General features: G+C 43.8%; 1 protein-coding gene and 1 pseudogene across 14 annotated transcripts in view; one reads left to right on the top strand and one right to left on the bottom strand.

Moving 5' to 3' along the window:
• Positions 1-23,815, bottom strand: part of FGGY (FGGY carbohydrate kinase domain containing) — a 135,435-nt gene that overhangs the window by 1,424 nt on the left and 110,196 nt on the right. For 12 of the 14 annotated variants that reach the window (XM_064429014.1, XM_064429021.1, XM_064429016.1 and 9 more), the window contains 2 exons: positions 8,666-8,727; positions 7,290-7,520 (listed from right to left, as the gene is read on the bottom strand). In XM_064429014.1, coding sequence (XP_064285084.1) covers positions 7,439-7,520; positions 8,666-8,727 — 144 coding nt within the window. In that variant the 3' untranslated portion in view covers positions 7,290-7,438. Of the gene's footprint in view, positions 113-133; positions 5,644-7,289; positions 7,521-8,665; positions 8,728-23,815 lie in introns of those variants that run through there. The other 2 variants (XR_010366598.1, XM_064429017.1) reach the window with 2 other exon arrangements.
• LOC135305520 (E3 ubiquitin-protein ligase RNF170-like) lies at positions 4,188-5,812 on the top strand (annotated as a pseudogene).

Here is a 23,815-nt window from a genome sequence, read left to right as displayed (position 1 = left end):
CTGGATTCTTTTTCCATTCACCTTATGGTACGGAGAGAATCCCATTCTGACATCCCAGGAAGGCAGAGAACACACCAGACTTTATTTCAGTACATTTAAGTGACTGACACAACTGCAGAGGAGGAGGGAAACAGTGACAATTAGTTCTGCGTGATATCTACACTGAGTTTCTGTGACTCTCTCCTAATCACAGTAAATTATTATTAATGAACTGAATATGTCAATCAAATTACTAATTTAGTGAAGACTCTGCAGTACTTCTCTTCCAGGAATCTCAGCTACCCCACCTGCCTCCAGTGAGCCCCTCACCCAGCAGAAACCAGCTGTGGGCATTTATTCTGTGGGAAGTGTTCAGGACTAACAGTGCAGGCAGTGCTTACACAGGCTATTAAACAAGGCATTCTTCTGGCAGCAGTCTCAAGGCCTGTGTAAGAACCAGGACCAAGCCCTTCTCCCTGGAATTAATATAGGTTCCATCACTAGAAGCAGGAGAAATCACATTTTTATGTTCCCTGAAAAATCAGTAACTGTATTTTTATTTGCTCATTGCTTTCGCATCTACAAGGTGCCGCTTTTGAAATGCCCATGAAGTCTTAGGCTGCCAAAATGTAATAGATGATCTCAGAGGATACTGTTAAATTACAATACAAACTTGTGGAATGGGTAAAATGCACTAGAAAATCATATTATTTGTATTCGACTATGCAAAAAATCCCCAATCTATTACAAAAATCAACAGTCCAATAATCACATTTGTAAGTGTGAAAGCTCGAGATGTAACAAACATGAAGTCTCATCTTCAAGCATGAACTCACTTCTGAGAAGACAGCTTGTCTTTTTAATCAGCAGCATAAAAATCCAGCTGTCCCATAAAATTAATTTCTACGGGTAAAAATCAGGAGTAGGACACAGCAGGCTTAGGTCTGGTTCTGTCCCCCATTCCTGCTTCCCATGTGAAACACTGCCTAAAATAAAACAGTGATCTAGGCATAATTACATTGGTTTGCAGTCCTGTAAAAGCTTTTTACACAAACAAAAGTAGTGGAAGTTCCATTTTAAACAATTCAGTAAGTTGGTTTCCAGTCATGCATGAAGGTTTTTTTAATCTGTTTACTGTTTTTAAGTAAATCTGTGTGGTCTTGCAGAGGAAAATTGTTCAAAGACATCTCATCCCAACATAAGCTCACTGTTTATTCCAGTCCAGGATCTGTTAACAGGAAAAGGACAGAACAGATTCAGAGGGTCCTTCTGTTGAGGCAGCCCCTGGTGTGGGCTCCTGTTCCTCCCCCAGAGGAGGTATCCCATCTCCACTCACTGGATAATCTGTGTAAAACCCTAATTCTCCAGACAAACATGTCTGCTAAATGCCTTCTTTGAGGCTCTGAGCCATATGGATGGGATTACAGCATTTAAATAGTTTTTCCAAGTGAATACAAGGATGAAGCACAGAATAGTGGAGGGAAGTATGTCCACAATTGCATTTATAAAGGGATTTCAGGATTTTTAAGGCCCGTGTTCTGCACCACTGGAGCCAGTGTGAGCTTGGCACCTTGAAGCAAGTGCAAGTTATATTTACAAGCCATTCACACTTTTTTCACCACACTATAAAAAGATCTAAGTACAAAGGAGAACAAGGGACCGTGTTGTTAATGCTGGTGCAATAAAAGCACATTTCTATCTTTAGGATAAAGACAACAGAGCACAGCCCCACATCACCACTGCCACTATGCCCATCCTCTGGGAGCACAACAAATCAAATCAGTGGATCCCCAACAGCCAGGGACACCTCTGGGAGACACCGTGTAATACTTCCGGTTGTTTCATGTTTTTCTAACACTGTTTTATAACATACAGGAAAAGGAGGCTTTGAACAGAACCCATCCAGGACAAACAGCAACCACATGGCCTCAAAACCTGTTTCAAATAATGCCTCAGTAGTTCTAGTTTCAAGTACAAAGATAGACATAACAACAAAGAGCATCAACTTCCCTCTTTCCCGGGCCTGGTTAATTTTCCCTTTTCCATCTGTGAGTATGACCTAATGATACAGACTTTATTTGTATTTAATTTTGAGATCTGTAGAGGAGAAGTACCATATACAAGCTGGGTCTATGTTGTTTTTCTTAGCTGTACATACTTGGCCAGGCTTTCCTTCCCTCCACACCATTATTTACACTCCGGAGCACCGACTCCAGTGCGATGCATTATCCATGTTATGGCTGTTTATAGAGTAGAAGTGGTCTCTGTAACATGTCTGTTTTTCATGTCTTAAACCAATAAAACTTTTACATTGGGCTTATCAAAACCATTCTGTGTAGATCTAAGACTGTTGTGACTGAGATCAGTAATAAAACTTCTCTTGATGCCCCATGGAACAGAGCTAAGGCAACACTGAGCTCTCTTAATAAATTCCGCTCCGGTAAAAGTTTTATTTAAAAAATGTGGTTAACCCAAAGCTTTTAAAGAAGATTAATGTGGACTTATAAAAAATGTCTGATTTTATTATTAGTAGTAATTCATACAGTTTGTCCTGAAGTTTTCCTTTTCAGCTTCAGTTTGAACCATATGTTCAGGAAGTTCAACTGAAAAGCGATCCTTCAGCAATATTATTTTTTTCTAATTAACAATAACCACAGAGGTATTTTAGAGAAACCTACAGAGTCCCTCAGAAGGTTGTAGAGTGGGATAGATTAAAACAGGATTTTGTCAATTTTATGAAAAATTCACTGAAGCACAAATGGGTCAACTTCAGAGGAGTCCTTCCTTTCCTGTTCTACCAAACAAAGGATTCTGAGTGCAGCAAATCTTAGTTTCCACAGGATTCTTTTGTGAAAGGCCTTGAAGGACTCTGGGATCCATCAGTGCCCCACTGGCCTCGCTGGGACTGAGCACAGGCACAGCAGTGCAGCCGTGGGGATCCCCAGACTCTGATCCACCACCCCAGTGGGTCAAAGCCAGTCAGAGGTGATGGATGTCAAGCACAAAGCTCAAGGAGAAGCTGGAAGCTCGGTGCCAGACTGGGTTCATACAGACTGGATGGGGATTTAGGAATAAACACAGCTGTGGGCTCAGCCAAACGCTCTGTGTGTGCAAACAAAACACAAGAGGCACAAAGATAAATGCTGCACTCAAATGAAAACGAGTAAAAAGCACAAGTCAGAGCGAGGTTCATAAAAATACCTTTGGGCCAAATTTCACATTCCTAGTCCTTGTACACATGATGTAACTGATGGCATCAGGAACATTTTTTTTTCTGGATTTCAAACATGGTTTCTCTTAAATTCCCTTTCTCAGTGACAGCAGATGAGGGGATGCTGGGTGCAGAACCCCTGCACTGAGGGCTCCTGGAGACTTCTCGTTACAGCACAGCTCACACAAACTGTTTTTGCTGGCTGTTTTTAAGAACAAAGATCATTGTTCAGCTCAACAGAACAATCCCATCAAAATGGCAACACAATGTTGTGCTGCTGTTTTCACTGGGGTCCCTGTCAAGTTGCATCAGTTGAAATGCTGAGAGGTTTCATTTCCCTGACCTGTCACACTGCTCGCTGTGCCCCGGAGCTGCCAGTCAAGCTGTGCTGCTTCTGCTGAGATGCTGCTTGTGCTTTGCTGGGTTTGTTGGTGGTGCCAGCCCTGACATTCAATTTTCCTGTTTTCTGACCAGCACAAACTCACTGCTGTCACTGCATGTGCAGCTGTCCTCACACTCTGCCCCCTTTTGCTCCTGAGACCTCTCTATGTCGTACTTGGAAATCAGCAGCAGCCTGGGTAAAAAAGGATGTGGCAATTGGCTTTTCCAGGGGTCCAAGCTGCTCCTTGGCTGTGCCTGCTGGTTTATCTGGGATAACTGGCCCTGGAAGTCACTCTGGACAACTCCACCTTGATGCAGCTGCAATGCTTCTCTCCATGGGCACCCATATTCCTGAGGGCTTCAGCCATGACCCAGAGAGCTTCCAGAGTAAGATCCACAGGGAAAGAAGGTGTGGAAAGGAAACCCTCCCCTAGCTGATCTGTGAACCTCTGCACATACTAGTATAAAAGAGCAAAGGCTCCAGTTTTGCACAGTCACTTTGCAGAGGAAAACCACGTATTAAAAATAAAGAATCACCTTCATTTTCACAGTCCATTGTAGAAAGAGGGTTTATTAATCCTGCTAATTTCCCTGTAAACATTAAATAACCTCCAATATGTTTAGCATATCTCCATTTTTTAATTTGGCATGTTGCTGCCTGACCCCCTACTGGAGGCACAGTCCCTGGTCAGCAGCACTAATCTGCCCTCCCTGCAGACAAAGGTAATATTTACCTCTGTCTGCATTTTGACACATGCCAAACAACGAGCTTGAGCTCTTGGGATCAGATTTATTTATCCTCTAATTTTCCCACAGCATTTCAAAACCCACTTGGGCTTGAATGATCCTGCAGCCATTTGCATTTATCATTTGACACATGTCAGATCAAACAACTCTGTGAAATATCAAACAGTCCTTTAGCATTTTTATTTTGTGTAGTTTATTGAATCTCTGGGACAACATTCCACAAAAAGCAGCATGGAAGTTCCTAATCTCACCAGGCCCCAGTCAGAGGTTGCTTGTTGCACTGGGAGGCTGGATACAGGGGAAAAAAGGAAAATGTTCTTTATTGTGGAACTGTGTTGCTTTTCACACCTCTTGTGAGAAGCAACAAAATAAGCCAAGGAAACAACCTCGACCCCTAAGTGTTTATAAATCAGCATTTACTGAGTGAGCAGCACATAACAAATGGATTGAAAGAGACCCAGCAAGGAAAAGCAGTCTGTACCATTGTGTGATTACCTTCTGATGCAGGTACTGGCAATACTGTGGTGGTAGTGTTACCATCCTGCTGCATCCAGAACCTTCTAGTGTAAGTGCTTCTGGAATTCTTACCTGGAGAAGTCCTGCAGTTGCCCTGGCAGGGAGGAGAACACCGTGTGCCATGAAAAGCCTGGTTAATTAAAAAACAGACCTAGGAAGGGTCAGGCTGGACCTTTCAAACATCACTCAGATTTGAAGTGCAGGATTTTAACTTGCCTCTAGAATTTCCAGTTTCCAGTGTAGAAAGCAGCTGGATTTCCCCCCAGATATTGCCAAATCCAAACAGTTCACACTGGCTCTGTCCTTTCTTAATGCTGGAATCCCAGTTCCCAGAAGGATTCTGTGTCAAGCTGGATACTTTCTTTTCAAAGGGCTGGGGCAGCAGGGATCCCTTTTAGAAGGATTCCTCTGGATACTGTACCATGACTGAACAGTGTAGAGGCATTTGGACAGCAGAGAAAGGTTCTGCATTCAAGAGATTTTAACTTTCAAAGTGCTTAAGAGACACATGGAACTGAAATGCATCAGAATACAAAATAACCAAGCTCATGTGAACATTCAGTTTGCAGGTTACCTGTATGACAAGCTGTCATTCCTGACTCTTGCCTTATGAGGCCTCTTCACCCAGGAGGGTCTCATGGAGTTTTTTCCTAAGAGCTGCTCTTTGCTTCTTTGGAACCATCATATTCTTGTCTTCTCCATGTGAGTGAAGCCTGGGCCTCTCTGCAGGACTCTTGGAGCAGCTGATGACACGGTGGTTGCTTCCCTTCTTTTAATTTGCATGATAAAAATCTGTCAGCAAATTGCACCTGAAGGGGTGAGGATGGCAGGGTCTGCAGGTCAGGGGCCTGACTGACCCCAGCTGAGGCCCTTGGCCAAACTTCCTCAAGCCATGACTGAGCCTTCTCTTGGACTGGGGCAGTGGGATGCCACAGACTGAAGGACTCAGCAGTGCTTGGCATGGCCAAAGCACTAAATGTGGAGCCCTCAGAGGGCAGTTCTACAAGAATGCCTCAAGCCACAATCAGAGTTTAACATTTCAGTGCCCATCGACCTGCAGGCTGAAGAGTTTTAGAACTCTTGAGCTTTAACGTTTTACTTCTTGGCTCAATTTGAATTAAATTTTAATTTGAGAACTTGGCAAACGGAACAATTTGCTAAGTCTTGTATAACACAAGGATGGCCAGGCAGTCTCCCTGCAAAGTCCTGCAGCATTTTGTGTTATCACAGCTGATTTCTCAGGCACTGGGATACAGAGTTCTCACAGCTCTGGTTTTAAAATGGATCATATGAAACTGGTAGGCACGCTGGCTTGGAACAAAAATGCAACTATGAAGTACAAGTATCACAAGGGGAGAAGGCATTAAAGGCCATGCAGGAAATGTGAACAGATCTCTGTAACTGTGTCGTGCAAGCCCACACAAGGCACAGGGAGTCCTTGAACCCTGTGCATCTACATTTTACACCAAGGCAGTGTGATTGTTTGTTCCCTTTCCAGACTCCCTACACCCCTCGTGCTAAGTCTTGCTACCAGTTCAGCCAGAGAAATCGAGGCCAGTTTGAGGATAATGATATAAATAGCAGGAAGTTTATGGAAACTTTGCTGAAGTTGTTTGTGTTGAGCTGCAAAGAGGTAAAAGTGCTGGTGCAGTGCCAGCCAACCCTGCACATCTGTCCCTGTATAACCTGTACCTTTGCTCTCCATTTGGAGTCTCTGGACTTCATTTTTACACACTAATTGCATATTAAAATAGAGATATTAAGATTTATGAATACTTACTGGTTACAACACACTGGTTTCCAATTGCTTTTTCCCACTCTTGTCTTTTCAGCTGACAGATTTTATTGTGCCCCTGAGTTGGGAGCTCTGACACCCCACTATGTCAGAATCATTTTCTTGCTTGTTTTACTCTTTTCGTCATGGTGTTTCTTCATTTTATTCCCATCAACTTTTATTGTCTTTAATTATGCCCCTGAACTTGTAAAGCTCCTAACAATGGGTACTTTGGAAAGGGTAACAACTGCTTTTCCATGAACTACAAGGCAGGAAGTGCATTGTTTCTTTAAAAAAAATACCAGATGTTTTTCAGGGCTGACTACTAAGATTTAGGAAAAAAAAAAAAAAAAGCTAGAAACTATTATTTTCCAAATAACCCAAGCCTAATTTTGTTGTGTGACTCCTGTTTGCATTTAACTGGGAATTGCAGCCTAGGCCAATACTAAATAAGAAATTTCTCTCAAGCTAAGTGTGTAAAGTCCATCCATGTGAATATTGACTCCACAGGCTCAAGTCCATCTGAGTGAATCATGTTATTCCTTGTGCTGTTCCTGCCAGTCCAAATACTGGCACTGGGGTACCTGCAACTGGTTGTCTTGTATTCTCTAACTGGAACAAATGAATATTCCTTGTCCCTGTGTGCAAGGATTATTGACAGAAAATACCCAGTGCTTCACATTAAAGTGACTGCATTTTATTTCTCATTAAAATGTATATTTTAAATGATAACAGGACATTTTCAACATGGACAGTACATTAAGAAGAAATTACCCGCATCACACATGCCTGGAAATTTGCCTGCTGTTCCCAGCTCCCATGCCTCTGGATCACAAGCTGTTCATGATGGAGCGATACTCTCTCTGGTGCTCCACAAGCTTCAAAAATACTTCGTATTTCTTGTCGTAAAATCTATGTAAGAAAGTTAATGTCAGCAAAGCCTGTGATTGGAAGATTTAAATCCCCTGCAATATACATGTTTACTTGCTTCTCTTCGCATTAAAGATGCTTTGACTCTTTGCTAGGTACAGCTGCTGCTGGGGTCAGAGCCCTCCCTGTGCACTGCTGAGTTTCCACCCAAGCTGTGATTTCCAGCTGCGATTCCACCTTTCATTTCCCTACAGCCAGCTTGGCTTCTCAGTTTTCCCCACAGTTCTCTGTTGTGAGAGTGAGGAGACACCGGAGCTTCACAGAATTCATTCAGGTGGCAAAAATCTTTCAAAATCACCGAGTCCAACCATTCCCCCCAGCACTGCCAAGGCTGCCACTGCCCCGTGTCCCCAAGTGCCACATCCACAAGGATTTTAAATCCCTTCAGGCACGGGCACTGCCCTGGGCAGCTGTGCCAGGGCTGGACAACCCTTTCCATGAAGAAGTTTTCCCAAATATCCAGTCTAAACTTTTCTTGGCACAGCTTGAGGCCGTTTCCTTTTGTCCTGTCTCTTGTTATTTGGGAGCACAGCCCGACCCCCCGGCTGTCCCCTGCTGTCAGGGAGTTGTGCAGAGCCACAAGGCTCCCCCTGAGCCCCCTTTTCTCCCGGCTGAGCCCCTTCCCAGCTCCCTCAGCCGCTCGGGGTGCTGCAGCCCTTCCCCTGGGCACGCTGGGGCCCTCAGAGCAGTCCCGTGCAGCGGGGCCCAGGAGCGGGCACAGGCCCCGCCATGTCCCCTCAGCCCGGGCCCGCCGCCAGGGGGAGCCCGCGCGCCGCCGCCTGTGGAATCCGGAGCCCGAGAAAGAGTAACGCAAATTACCCTTAAAATACAATGTAATGGAAGATAATCCTCAGAAACTGATAGAAATCATCCTTTTAAAGATCATATTACTAATCCTTAAAATATAATATGAATAATCAAGCTTTAAAATTAATATAAATAATCATTAGAAATACAATATGAACAGTTCTTATAAAATATAATATACTGTGATTCTTAAAGTATCTGCATGCTAAACATTACTGCAGTCGAGCAGGGCTGTAAAGAAACACACCCAACCTCATCTCCAGACCCCAACTTTATCTCCCTTGAACTCTCCCAGCGGAACACACCAGGGCCAGCGTTACCTTTTATGCTCGTGGTTGGGCTGCACAACTTTTCCAATTTTCCCCATTTTCGCCATGGCCTCCTAGGAAAAGACAAACACCAACTGGAAAAGCCTGTTTTGATTTAAAATACTTTTTGACAAGAACAAGATGTTTCAAAACCAATCGGAACATTAGTGATGTATTTTGTTTCGGCTGAACAGGCCAGATGGCAGCAAATATGTTCAATCCCATTATAAAGTAGTCAAGAGAACAAAGCTCTGCAGACCCTCAGTAACCAAAGTCTGCTCCTCTCTCTCACTGGGAGTCCCAAGCAGAACAGAGTTATCTTTTATTATTTACTCTAACCAAAGGAAATGTTAAACACTGCATCCCTGGAGGGGACGGTTCCCAAATAAAATGATACTGTACTTGAGATCCTGTATCATATTCTGAAAGTATCAGTTCCCTGCAGCGAGGGAGGACTCGAGGGTGCTCCACAAGCTGAAGGTAACCTGGGAATGTCTGTCCTGCAGCTCACAGCTGTCCTCACATTCCAGCACAAAGGTGCAAGAGGCAAGCTCTGATCCTGCTCTGCTTTTGGCCAAAATAAAGTCAGAGCTCACAGAATCCCCTGCAGAAGGAGTCTCTGGGACAGCCATGTGTGGAAGGGAGAGGGATGAGTAATTTGCTTCCTTTTCTGATCTCTGTGAGATTCTGATTTTCCGTGGATTCTCCCAAGCAATCCCACTGGAATGAGAATCACCGAAGCTAAGAGGCCTGAGCTCTCAGGATACAGTGGAGGCAGCAGACACTCAGTGATTTCACAAGGACAATCAAAGCAACAGCTTTTAGATGTTAAAAACATTAAAGGTCAGGACTCAAGAGTCAGTGTGTGACTAAATCAGGGTTGAGTTTCTTAGCCTGACCCTGAACCTGTTTTAATGCAGTGCCTAAGAATGAGGATGACCCTGCAGAACCCTGTGCTGCTGCTGGAACCTTCCAGCCAGTTACAGCTGGATTTTTGAAAGGTTTGGATGATTTTACAGAGTGGAATACCTGCCCTAGTGAAATCTGTGCTTTCCACTTACCCAGCACTTGACAGAGGATCTCACAGAACTTCACAGCGTGGATGAGCAATGTCAGTGCAGTGTCACTGTCCCAGGGCAGGCTCCACCAAAGGCAGAAGCATTGCCAGGTGTGCACCCAGGACTGCACTCTGCTGAGGGTGCTGATACAGCAGCAGGGAATATTTCTGTGCTCTCATATGCCCATTCTCCTTCATACGTTGATTGTACTTTGATTCCCCAAGAAACACCCTTGAAATAACACTTGCAGAGAGATAGTGTGTTCTTTTCCCTGGGACATGTGAGCCTGCTGGCACTGAGACTCTGCACAGCAGCCAGATTAAACTACTGCCATGGAAAGGCTGATATCCTTCCCAGTAAGAGAAATGGGCATTTTATTTCCTGGCCTTTAACAGGTGACACTGACAATGCTCAAGCATTGTCCCTGTTTACAATAGACAGTCCCTTACACAGCCATCTGGATTTACAGACTATCCAAAAAATGAATGAACACACAGGAAAAAAAAAGAGGCAACTCAAAGTAGAAGCCAATTCCCTCTGGTACAATGGTTACTGATTTTCCATTGTGCCTTAGGGAAAACAAAGCCCCCTGAAACACTCTCTCACGAATGAAAGAGTCACCTTCCTTTCTGCTCCCTGCTTTACCCCTCCTTTTGAACTGCCCTGGAGACACTGCATGAAAATAAACACATAACATCTGAAGTGTCTCAACTGGCAAATCCATTTTTTAACACAGGTGCAACAAAAATGAAAAGGAGGGCCAGACTTTGCATTCCCCTGCCTGTGCACACTCAGGACAGGACACAGCTCCATTCCCAGGCTATGTTCTGCCTCTGACATGGGTGCTCCACACCCTTGTGTTCTGCTTTACTCTTAGAGCTTCCAGAAAATGCTGCTTCTCTTCTGCTGGACCCCCATCATCCACCCTGAGCTAAGGAGGAAGACTTCTGAGTTTATCAGTTTTTCAGTTTATCAGCTAAAATACTTTGGTGTTTTTAAATCTACTGAAAACACACAGACCTTTGAGAATCCACAGCATTAAAGTCTCACAGCAACTACCATGGTTCTGTGGAATAGCATGGCAAAAGAATACACAGCCAGCAATTTTCAACAACTCACCCATTCTGAGTTGCTCAAAATATCCTAAATTAATTCCCTCTCTCAAGTCACATTTTAGTTGTGTGTTTTTCTGTGTTTTAAAGTCAGTTTGGTCATTGTTAGCTTGAACAAAAAACTTTACTCCCAGAGGAGAGTCCTTTCAACAATTTTCTGGGGACAAAGAGGAACAGAACATTGAAAATATGAATTTATAATGAAACGGGAAACAAAGGAACATTAGAATTGCATTACTGAATCGGATCAACCTTGTGCACTGCTCTGTCTCCAACAAAGCCTTAAATATAGCAAAGTGATAATACTGCCGTTCAGAAATAGTTTGTTTGAGGGTTGACATCCAAATCCATAATTCCAGTCACCAAGGATTTCACAATCTTAATTTGAATGACGCTCTATCTTCTTTGTTTGCCAGTCTAGACAGCACAATGAATACAGTGATTTAAAACACAATGAATTCTCTCTTAAAACAAAATATTTTGTAAAATTGCTTTTTAATCATTTCTTTTCTCTCTTTCCATAAAGGCTACGCTATAAATAAACCCTGAAAGTTCACATTTGATCATCGTTTCTAAAGGCTGGGCAAGAGGCAAGTGAAGGGTTTACACAGAAAAAAAGAGAGGCACTGTGGAGCAGAAATAAAGGGATGCATTCATGATTTCTAACCTTTTGTTGGAGTGTCAGCGCTGAGACAGATACAAGCCAGTAAACACTCTGCTCTCCATGGAGAGACCCAGCCCAGCGGGGTTATCCCTGCCTGGGAAGGGACAGGGAACCAAACTCCCCAAGGCCCACCAACATCTCAGGACAAGGTGCCATTTTGCTGATGGGAAGGTCAGTAGCCACTCAAATCCACTCAGTCCTGGTGGCTGAATTCCACTCTCCAGCATCATCTGGGGCTGGGGATCCAACACTTGCCCAGCTGAGGAATCCAGGGCAGCCCCAACAGGCAGTGGATCTCCAAGGGAAACCCTACTGGAAACCCAGGGAAAATCCTATGTCCTAGGGAAGCCCAACTTTGACACAGCATCTTAAAGCTGGAAATTTCAATCATTGTCCCCTTAATAATGGGAAGGAAAAGGTTTTTAACCCTGTGTGGGAGGAGGCAGCAGGAGAAGCCCATCAGCCTGGCACAGGAGCCACAGGAGGTGCACACAGGGAATAGCTTCAGGCTGGGAGACCAATCCTCTCTGATTCTCTGCCCTCGGGGTCCCCCAAGAGCTGCCTCACAAAACCCTGCACATCGCACAGGAGGAGGCCACATCCCTTGGGACTGCACAGGGAGGCCAGTGAAGCCCACTTGTGGATGGAATCACAGAATCAACTAGGCTGGAACAGACCTTGGAGATCATCAAGCCCAACCTAGAATAGTCCCCAAGTCTGATTTTCAGCTGTGACTCAAGGACTGATGAGATTGAGTATTACTGAAAATTAATGGGATGTGAGTACACAGCAGATGAGAAATCAGATTTAGGGGCACCAGCCTTAGTTTAGAAAGTCACAAAATCCCAATTGGGCTTTTTCTTTACTTTGAGACTTTAAAAATTGTATCCGAAGTTAAATGGTAAGGCATCCAAGCACAAATGTAACTTCCAGCTGTGTTGTCACCACTCAGTCATTTTGGTAATCCCAAGAAATGCTAGGACTTTAACCTAAGGTAATTATTAACAACAAAACAACCACAGATCATTTCAAGTTCTCCTGCACCATTTCAGTGGCTGAAAGCATGTGGCTGCACAAAGCAGCCAAACTGAGGGATCTGATGCTCACACTCAGGCCAGTCTCACCTCTCCAGTGTTTCTGTTTAGTTTTCCTGTCACAGATCCAGCAGCAAGAGGAAAATAATGTAAAAGTTGCCCCATTCACAAGAGGCTGAAATGTAGGAACATTCTTCCCATCAGATCTGTCCTGATTTCAGGATTCAGCAGGTGTTAACCTTCAAACTATCAGAGTTTCCTTACCTTTCTAGTCCTCAAAACAAATCAAACAAATAATGTTCTATGTAATAATTTTAATTGTTCTGCAGCAGTGAAGAACCTCACTCTCACTCATCTCTATTCCACACACACAAACTCAGCTAACAGATGTCTTTAGCATCATTTTAAGAAGTTCAGTGACAGATATATTTGGATTTGAGGGGCATAAATAGATTTCTTGAAATGCTGATGTTGAAGAAATACTTTTAAACTTCTATAAGAATTTTAAGCAATGCTGCTATTTCCTCCTAGGCTTTTATTTAGGGATTGCTTTGGAGATGCAAAATTCATCTTATCTGTGTTTACAGGAGTTACATGAATGTGTTTCTGCAGAACATTACTTTTTAGTGGTATATGACCGCATGAAGAAAGCATGTGATGGACCATATACAATATTTTTCTAGTGGTTTCCCCCCGCCTTAAATTGGTTTGAGTTATAGGGGCAGATCTTGGCAGCATGCACAAAGCCCAGAATCTGTAACTCAATTCCCTGTGGGTTTCTAGATGGAGCGAGCCAAGTTTTAAAACACATTATGGATAAATATTAGAGCTGAGCAAAAAATTCACACCTAAGACCAAAGTGTGAAAATTTGGCTTTGATTCATTTAGTGAAAAGGTGGAAAATTTCACACAAGTTAGCATTTTCCTTTTGCTCCGATCCAACATCGATTTCTGTGTCTGTATCAAACCTCAGAGAGAGAGAGAGAGAGGAAGAGTTTTGTCTGTCTGTGCACATGAGATACAGAGGAAGAGGGAGAAGAGGATGGAAGGATGGAGGGCTGGCAAGCTCAGGACTTGAGTCTGTCTTCCAGGAAAAGTCACTGGCCTTTGGCATCTCCCTGTCCATGTGTTCAGTAACAGCACTGGCCCTTCTTAGAGGAATATTTTATGCATTTGTTTGTTACACTGAGGCAGCTTAAAAGAAGCCCAACATTGTTCTACCCTTCAACCACCCAACTTGAGTTGACAGAGGCCAACTGGATGGGTCCTGAGCACTGAGACAAGGTGCATTTCTGGTTCCAGCACTGAATCAGATTCCAGAAAGTTTCAAGAGATTTCTGGAGTTATCTGGGACATATAATTTATCCTTTTAATTTTCAGTTACCTCTCTCTGCAGTGGGCTGTGCCATTTCCCCAGTTTGGTTTGGCTGGGGCACAGAGTTTGTGTGTCCCCAGGTCTGCACTGTGGGTGCCACACGGAGCTCCCAGCCCTCCTGCACCTTCCTCATCCCACTGAAGCATGGATCACCCCACCTGTCCTGCACCACCAGAGAAGATTTTCACTCCTTAGTACCAGAACAAATGGAAAACAGCTCTCACAGCACCAGAGACAAGCACAGATAAGGCCACAGGATCACTTCTGCCCCCAGAGCACTGGCTTTGCCTCTCCCTCAATGTCTCCACAGTGCAGCCAGGCTGTGGTCACCCAGTTTGGTGTCCCAGAGCCCAGCCAGGCTGGCCAGCCACAGGCACAGCCCGAAGAGGAGCAGCAGTGGCAGGGCAGCTGCTGGAAGGGTGCCTTGCCATGCCAGCCATGATATTAATGACTTATTCCACAGCCCAAATTTAGAATGGGATGAGGGTCAGCTCTGATTGCCACATCATCTATCACTGGAAACTATGTTTGGGTCTAAGCTCCAGCCACTCTGCTACTAAATATAGGTTGGGTAGTTGTTGATTTGAGTCTGCACTCCCCAAAGTTGCCTCTGACTAGCAAATAATTAAGCAGTTTTCTTTGTGAGGGCTCTGCTGCTGGCACCTCTTTGTGCTTGGACACAAACCTGACAGCTTAGCAGGGTTTCAGCTTCCCTGGGCAATGGAAAGAGCCCAAGTGCTCAGCTCCTGTTTCAGCTTCACAGACTGCTGGCACTGGGTGCCATGAATCAAGTCTGTGGGTACCACCCAAGCAGGCTGGGGCAGGGTTTAGCTGCTCTTCCCCTGACATGAGCCTGTGCAGCTTCTCCATGAAGGGACTGTTCCCTTCAGTGGCTGTATGTGAAGGTCCCAGCCATGCCATGGTGCTGATGCCACAGCTGGAACAGGCTCCTGACTCCAGCACCAAGTGACACTGGCAGCACATCTCCCTCACCCCCTTCTGAGGTGGAATAAATTTAACCATGCACAGCATCACTGTTAAAATAGACTAAGAAGTTCTATCCATTGGAACCACATGAAAAGACATTGATTTAACACAGTTTTTAGGCTTGGAAATGTGATGCTGACATAGGCAGCTGTGTTTAACAGAACACAAGCTCAACTGGGAGTCAGGAGAGCAAATTCCTCCACCAGCTCCTGATGCTGGGCACTGCCCAATCCACCCTCTCATCCTTCCTGGGGATGGAGCAAATAAATCCAGGGAATGCTCCTCTGCATAACCTGCAACCCATTTCTTTTCTTCTCTGGCTCCCTCCTCACCCTCTGCTTGCAGCCATCTGTCCCAATGTTTCTACCCCTAGTTTTAAGAGATAAAGCCTTCGGGGCAGTCAGGGCAGGTGTGTGATTCCACATGGACATAGGCACCAAGCACTGAGCTGGACACAAAGCAATCCCTCCCTTGAGGGTGGGCAGGCCCTGGCACAGGTTCCCAGAGAAGCTGTGGCTGCCCCTGCCTCCCTGGAAGTGTCCAAGGCCAGGCTGGACAAGGCTTGGAGCAATCTGGGAAAGTGGGAGATGTCCCTGCCCAAACCATTCCACGATTCTGATTTAGACCAGGAAGGGTAAAACAGAGACACTGAAGACCCAGCCCAGGGGACCCTGACACTCAGCTGGGCATTCCACTCAGTATTTAGCTGAGCTGCATGACTTCCTCCAAGGTGCAAAATTCAGATTTATTTGGCTGATTTCTTTCAACATCCATAATGAACATTCAGCTTTCCTCACATTTAGTCACCAAGTTCAGACTTTTATTTGCCATCTGGCAACAGACTGGGCTTTACTGGGGGGAGGGGATAGGAAAGGAGTTTTTTTTTTTTTTTTTTTGCATCTGTATTTGCTTTATGAGCTATGGCTAAGGCATCATTTACACATGGGGAACTGGATCAGGTTCTCACAATTCATTCCATATGTTCGCTTTTGCTGTCAAAACATTTTTTCAATCTAATTAATCCACACACGTCTCTCTGTTCATTTCCCCACTTTGGGCAGTTTCAGCATTTTTGGGGTACCTAGCTGGGATTGTCATAAAACCAACTTCTGCCTATACTTTGCTTTAGGGTTACTCCATCAAGAAAGAAAAACTATTTGCAATATTTCGCTCTTCTTCATCTATTTATTCTTTCCCTCTTTCCAACACTGGCTGAGGAGACTTGATTTCCCTTTCCTTTCCTTTCCTTTCCTTTCCTTTCCTTTCCTTTCCTTTCCTTTCCTTTCCTTTCCTTTCCTTTCCTTTCCTTTCCTTTCCTTTCCTTTCCTTTCCTTTCCTTTCCTTTCCTTTCCTTTCCTTTCCTTTCCTTTCCTTTCCTTTCCTTTCCTTTCCTTTCCTTTCCTTTCCTTTCCTTTCCTTTCCTTTCCTTTCCTTTCCTTTCCTTTCCCCCTCATCTTTCAAATATATTCTTTGCCATGCTCCACTGTCTACCTGAGGTTAATGAGGAAAATCCCTGCTGTGAGTTTTGATTTGTGATATTTTTTAACTGGTTCATCTGATGTGTGGTTTACTATTAAAAGAAAAAAAAAAAACCCTGTACCTCAGAAATATGCTTACATTTTACCCAATCTGGACTGCATTTGGGAAATTACCCTGGACAGGGGCTCATAAAAAACAAGAGACCTTTAGAAAAAGTATTTCACTACTGTAAGCCAGTAGAAGGTTGAGATGTTAAAACAGAGAGTAAAACTGCATTAAATATAGAGAAAGCCTTTTAGTTTACTTACAGATATCCCATGTCCAGCAAAAAATAAAATATCATTTAAGAGATACAGAGATATCCAACAAGTGGTGAACAGAGAATAAATCCTAGAAGAAAAAATAGAAATCTTTTGGGAGTTTAGCACAGCACAGAGAAGGCAGCTGTCCATGGCACAAGGCATTTGCTTTCCTTGCCATGATTGCTACAGACAAGGGGTCAGCCACCTTTTCCAGCACACTGCTCCAGAAAGTATTTTTCTTTCCCAAATTAAAGGCTAGCAGTGACTGAACTGAGTGAAGCTGAAGCGAAGCACACTCATCATTGCAGGAGGTTGGACTAGATGACCTTTAAAGGTCTCTTCCAACCCAAACTATTCTATGATTCTGTGATCAGCTGATGATACTGTCCCGTTTTGTTTAAAACTGAGCATCCTTTCTTCTCCAGATCTGAAAATCAGCCAGGAATAAGAAGCTGTTGCTCTCATTTGTCTTCTGCCACTAGAACTGTCCTCCAAGAGTGCTCTTTCTAACAAAAGAAAAAAAAAAAAAAGCACTTTAAATGCTGGATACATATTGCTAAACAATTTTATTTTGGGAAGGATTCCTTAAGAACCTGGGAAGCCTGGACTGAGGATGGGATGGCCAGTGAGTTGCCAAATGTGCTCTAATAGCAGCAAGGGAGAAGCTCACACTGAGCTGTGGAATTCCCATGGACACAGAACTGAGAGAGTTTCATAGGAGGAAACTGCCAAAGTCACACCAGAATAGGTGTTCTGCTCCCCTTGCTCCTAAAAACTTTGGCTTGTATCTCTTTGGAGACCACTGGGAAATGGCAAATACAGTTCCCTTTAGCACTAAAACTTCTCTGTCAGCAGGAATCTCTTTATGTGCACAATGTCTGTGTACTGCAATCACATTTATTGCACAGAAAACCTGTAGGCACCAACTTGAACAAATTAACAAATTAATTTGGAATAAACTATTCTTACTGGCAAATGTCAGGTTACCCTCATCACCACCCTGGCTGAAGTTTCTCTATACAAAACCAAACTCAAGAACTATTTATTCACACCTGCCCCAGAGCCAGAAAGAGCCTTTGATTACAGTAATATTCAATAACCTCTGTTACTGAGCAAATCCAAACCTGTCACCCAGCACTGCCAGCAGGAGTTTTAAAGGTATCTCAGGCATCTTTTTCCTTAGCAGATGTTCTAAGAAAGCATTTGTATTCATTTGGCAAATAGAAAAAGAGCACATTTTATAATTGCCCGTACCCAAAACAAAGGCTGGTTCTGTCTGCAAACACCCCAGTTGGAATTAGAAGTGCATTTGCTGTGGGAGTGAGGCACCAGTGGCACCAGAGCTGGGCTGGTCACAGCCTGAGATCCAACCCAGCACCATCCTGAAAGCTGAGATCCCACAGAGAAGAGCACCCAGGACAGTCTCCACCTTCCCAAGTTTTGGCCATGTGGGAAGCCTGGGGTTTGGAAGCTCTGGGGTTTATAAGAGCTGGTTTATAAGCTCTCCTTTTTGTCTGCAGGAAAGGCAAACAACACCAAATCCTTCCAGAGGGATGTTCTCAGCTTATAACACCAGCCAGACACCATTCCAACTTCTACTTTGCTATCTCATCCTATTTTCCCAGCTTTTTAAGAAGTCCCCAGTGAGCTGCACCTTGTGGCTCCTGCTTCCAAGCAAGCTTTGCCCCTTCAGCCACTTCAGTGAGAAATTCCTAACCCACTGCTCCTGAAGTGCTTATGGGGGAAAGCTCTTCCCAGCACACCTTCCATGACTCTACTCACTGGATTCATTGGCTCCTGAATTTTAAGCCACACAAGCCCTGAGATCAGCTCAGCTGGTCAGAACATGGTGCTGATAATGCCAAAGGTGTGAGTTTGATCCCCATTTGGGGGCCCTTCACTTAAGAGATGGTCTTGATCATCCCTGTGGGTCCATCCAACTCAGAATACTCTGTGATCCTGTGAAGCCTCCTGCACCTCAGTTCCTCACATATTCCATGGGAATCACTAACACCACAAGATAATACCAAACACTCAGGAGGAAAATCTGGCCAATGGGGGACACAACTGAAGAAAAACCACTTTGTGCTTCACCATTCAGCTGATCCTAAGAACTGAGCCAATTCCTGCTGCTGAAGATCTGTCCTTTTATTTAAAGACAGCAAGCTGGGAAAAGAGGTGAATAGCAGAGGCCCAAATGGTTCATGGAGCTTTTCACTGGTAGGTCACTGAGCAGAACCTCAGTGAGTGTGGGCTGCCAGCTTTTTATCATGCCCTCTGCAAAGGGGATTTACTAGTTTCAAATTAATTTCTATTGTATGCAGTGTTCCCAACATGAGATGCTCCATTATCACAGCTCAGCCACTGATAACCCTTTGCAAAGCCCCACGGGAGAAACTGCTGCCACCACCTGAGAGCTTCCTTTTAAAATCACACTTGGAGAAGTGTCCTGACTGTGAAGTGAGGCTGGAGGAGGTCAAAGAGCCTTCCCCAGCCGTGGGTGGGGGCAGAGCCCTGCCAGGAGAGTGGCAGTGCGGCTGCACATTCTGCTCCTGACTGGAGCAGGACTGGGGAGAGGCAGAGCCCAGCCCTGTCCTTTGCTCCCCACGGTGGCTGCTCCAGGAGGGAGGTGAGTGTGTGCTGCCCTGTTCTCTGAGAAAGTATTTTCTGAAAGGAAAAAAAAAACAACAAAAAACCAAACAGAACAGAAGAAGCAAAAATGAACAACTCTATCATTATCTGATGTGCTGAGATCTCGGCAGAGATCAGCTCAAAGATCCATATTGTTTACAGCAGCTGATGAGTCTCACAAGTGCTGAAGCTGTGCTCTCGCTTAAAGTGCTAACATATTTACAGTTTTCAGTCCTGTCCTTAGCACTTATCTGTCATTTCAAGATGAATGCTCCTTTTGTACAGCCTAATCACTTGCACGAACACTCCACCAGCTCAAAATCCCAGATTTGCTTTGCTTTTCCATTAGTAGCAATTCCGTACTTTGGAAATTGCTTCATGCAGTAAACCTGAAAAAAAAAACAACTAGTTTTTGTTCAAAGTTATTTCTTTGGCTGTGATGAGTCTAGAAGGGAGGGAAAGATATTAAATTACTTTTATCTGATGCAAGTCTGAATTTTACTGCACACCTTTCTAAACACACTTATCCATTGTTCTGCTCTGGCTTGGTTATTCACATTGGAATAATTAGTGAAGATCTATATAACATCAGAGAGCATCAGCAACATATCTAACTAAACCTTTGATAAGAAGCCATTTTTTCATGCTCAACAATCTTTTCTCTATTTGTAATATTTCAAACATTTGGTAGGATCCCATCCTGCCCCCTCCTCTCCCAACAAACAGTAGGAGCATGTGCAATTAAAAGCTGTCAGTCATTCTGGTTTTACAGGAATAAAGGAATGTGGGTCATTCTACAACTCAGTAACTTAATTTAGAAAAATGCAACCCAGGCATGCAAGAAAAAGGATATAGTTCTAAGGAGGAGGTCTTACCCTGCTGGATGTTTCACATTACTCTCATTGGGTTACTGGCCTGTCACAAATCAGTTTCAGATGCACCTCAGAAAATGCTCAGCAAGGCAAGATGCATCTGTTGTTTCTGCTAATCCTGGTCCCACTGCAGTCAAAAAAGGGCAACATCTGATTTTCAGAAGTCTCCAGAAATGTCTACAACTGCAGTTTAGAAGGGTTCATACCTGAGCAAGAAGAGCACCTCAGTTATGTGTTGGGCACAGCATTAGACACCTAAAGCTTCAGCCCGGGAATGAAAATGCTGACCTGGAATTAGCTTTTGCTGTTCCTAAGAAATTGCCAATCCAAACCCTGAGTGAATTTGTGCTTTAAAGGATGTGGTCTCCCATTCCTTCCCAAATATTCTCTAAAAACAAGAATTCTGCATATGAAGTGCATTTTTGTGCAGATGTACAACACAATCTCTAAATGTTCTGAATGCTGTAAATACTAAAACTTGATACAAACATGAGAGTTGTAACCATGCCACAGTATATAATCCATCTTCCATATTATATACATAGCAAAGACTTTAAAGTAAAAAGATGTTCCAGTTATGTGTGTGTTGTCAATCTACAGCCTTTCCATTCTGACTTATTTTAACCCACCAGAGGAACACCTTTAGCATCATCATAGATTTTCTTTGCACTTTTTGTTCTATCACTTTAATACAACAATAAAGCCCACCTCTGAGGTATGTAAACATCACTAAATCTGTTTCACAAGTCAGGAGGAAGAAGAACAAACTTACACAACTTGGCCAAAGTCACAGACAAAGTCAGTGGCTGAGGTGGGAATAAAGTCTATGTACTCTGCCTCTCAGGTTACACAGACTGTTTTTTCATTGCAACATTCTGCTTTTATTTATGCTCAGAAGAACATGGTGCTGCAGTAGTTTGTGTCAATTTGAACTAGCACAGAGTGCCTCCCATTAGTAGGCTGTTAATAACAACTACTTTGGCAAACACCAAATTTTCCTGTGTCCTTAGGAAACACTACACTACATTTTACAGGCTATTTGTTTGATCTGGAGAGTCAGGCAACTCACTCCTTATCTCCAGGACATGAAACAAGTCTGGGATTTGAGGTGTCCAACAGTTCTGGACATCCATATCTGCTCATACTTAAGGAATTACAATAGGAGCAGGGATGCTGATAAACCAAGAAAAGCCCTTTTTCCTTAACCCTTCCCGGTAACGCTGCAGAAAAATCCACCATGGCTGGAACAGGAGCAAAAACCTCTCCAGCAATAAATCCTTCTGCTGTGTTGCATCTATCCATGGGAGAGGCACAATCCAAAGAATGGCAAATACCATTATTTGGAGAAATTTAGTTACAAAACATATTTAAAAAGGGAGCATAGGAGGAAAATTGGGAAGGGAAGCAGGAAGGCAGTGGAATGACACTGGAGTGAGAGACGCTGTGTAATTAGCCACTAGAGGGAACAAGAGTCATGCTCTTAATTAAGGTGCAGCCTCTTTTAGCAGGGGGGCCTGAGGGTTATCCTTGCCCAGGGAAGCTGTATGGGGAGGGGCTGAAGCCATTCCCTGTAAACTTCGGAGTAGGACAAAGCTTTCCTGCCCTTTGTCTGTGTTTCATCCTCCCCTTTCAAGTCTCTATAGGCCTTGGCATAAGCAGGGAATAAGACTTGAAGAACTCATTCACCTTTCACATCTCCTACCTGCAATTAACTAATTTTTGCACGTGGTTAAAATATTTAAACAAAAACCTGGGATCATAAGAGATGAGACAAAGGAGAGAATGAAAAAATAAGAAAAATGGTAAAAGAGACAAAGCTGTATTTTGCAGACAGGGTACACTTTTGTGTTGGCTCTTTTGAAGAAGGGAAGAAAAATCACATTCACATCATTGCAAATGGTGTGAAAAATGCGGAGTGATGCTCTGCTGACATCATAGACTGAGACAGTGGTTGGGAGGGATGGGAAGGACCTGCACCCCCTCTTGCATGCTGACCTGACTGGAGCTGCATGAGAAAAATGATTGAGGTGAAAAGCAAAAGCCCCTCTTTTCCTCTGTGGCTGCTGAAGGACACAGATCTATTCAACAGCACAGCAAGGACTGAATCACAGACAAACAGTCTTTTTATTACCATAAAAATGACAAATAAGTAACAGTTATAGCCTGTAAACACAAGACTCAAATTAAATAGAGTTCTAAGTGGTACAGTGTAAGTGGAAGCAGAATCCCACTCCTACTAAAGCCAGCTCAGCCTAAAGAGTATCAGATGTTACCCGGGCCTTAGAAGGCCTGGGACATAAACTATGTGTGTAAGAGAAAAAGAAGTCAAATGACTCATGACAGAGTTTGTTTTAATATAAATGACTTCTTCTGGCTCTCTGCTTTTAAAGCCTTGCCATGTTCAGATCCTGAACAGCTAACCTGGGCAGCTGGCTCCCTCAGCCCTGTCCTTCAGTTTGTGTATAAAATGCTGGCATTTACAAACTCCTATTCCTCTGGCTGAGGAAGGACAGTTTATTTTAGCACTGTGATCAGTGCCATCATAAATCTCCCCTCTTCCAGTCCAAGAACACTGGCACAGCCCAGTCACTGTTCATATGCTGTGCCTATAAAACAGAGGGCACTGCCACGAGGCTTTACTGAAATCCTGCAAGCCTTGAGAGGGGTCCTGAGGTGAGGAGATCAGCACTGACTGAGCCACAAACCATCCCTGACTCTTTGCTTTTCATTATGTGAGGACAGGAGTAAGGGAATTAGATGTGGAAAGAGCTGGGATGAAGGAGGAGGAGAGGAGAAGAGAGGACCAAGAGATGGGAAAAAAGTGAAAGTTACTAAACGAAAGAGAGGCACAAATTAGAGGCAAAAGTACAAGATGAAAGAATAAACAATTTCAGAGTGGGAACAGAGAGAACGAGATGGCAGCTATCGGGGATTTAGTGCTGAAAGAGAAAAGCCCCAGTCTTATCTTTATTCTCTTTCCATGCTTGATTCTCCTCTGGGATGGGTGGAACGTCCATATCCAGAAAGCCACACATTTGGCATTTGGTGTCTTATGGCAAATGTGCTGAATATCTACAGGGACAAAGTTACACAAAGCAAATAAAAAAGTGAATCTTGCTTAGTCTCCCTTTCATGCAATGCAAGAATCATCCCTTAGATGGGACTATTGCAAAATTAAATGACCTTACAACCACAACCAGTAAATAATGAGTAATGTGCTTGTATGCTCAAAGCTTTTATACCAACCAGCCCAGGAACGTGAGGAGAGCTCATCACAAAAAGGCCCCATTTATCAGAAGGGCTTCACACAGCTTAGCATCTTTAGGGTCATTACTCACCTCCCACACCTAAGCTAAGTGCCAGCTCCCAACCAAGAGTCTAACACACATCCCATTTATCTGCTGGAAGACACATGAGCTGCTTCCCTCAGTCTGGTCTAAAGATACAGCATCTAATACCCAATCTACTTAAAGTTAACAGAAATGGGTAGTTTCACAACAACATGGAGAAAACCACCAGTTTTCTCTATGGGAAAATTAGGTAAAAATTAAGACATTTTGAAAGCAAAAGGAGTCTGCAGGCTACAAGACTCAGCAGTATTTTGCTGAATACATTCAAGGTGTTTGTGCTACAGGGCTGGGCAATGAA

Source organism: Passer domesticus, chromosome 7, assembly GCF_036417665.1.
Source record: "Passer domesticus isolate bPasDom1 chromosome 7, bPasDom1.hap1, whole genome shotgun sequence".
Classification (NCBI taxonomy): Eukaryota; Metazoa; Chordata; class Aves; order Passeriformes; family Passeridae; genus Passer; species Passer domesticus.
This window is presented reverse-complemented; position numbering and strand designations above follow the sequence as displayed.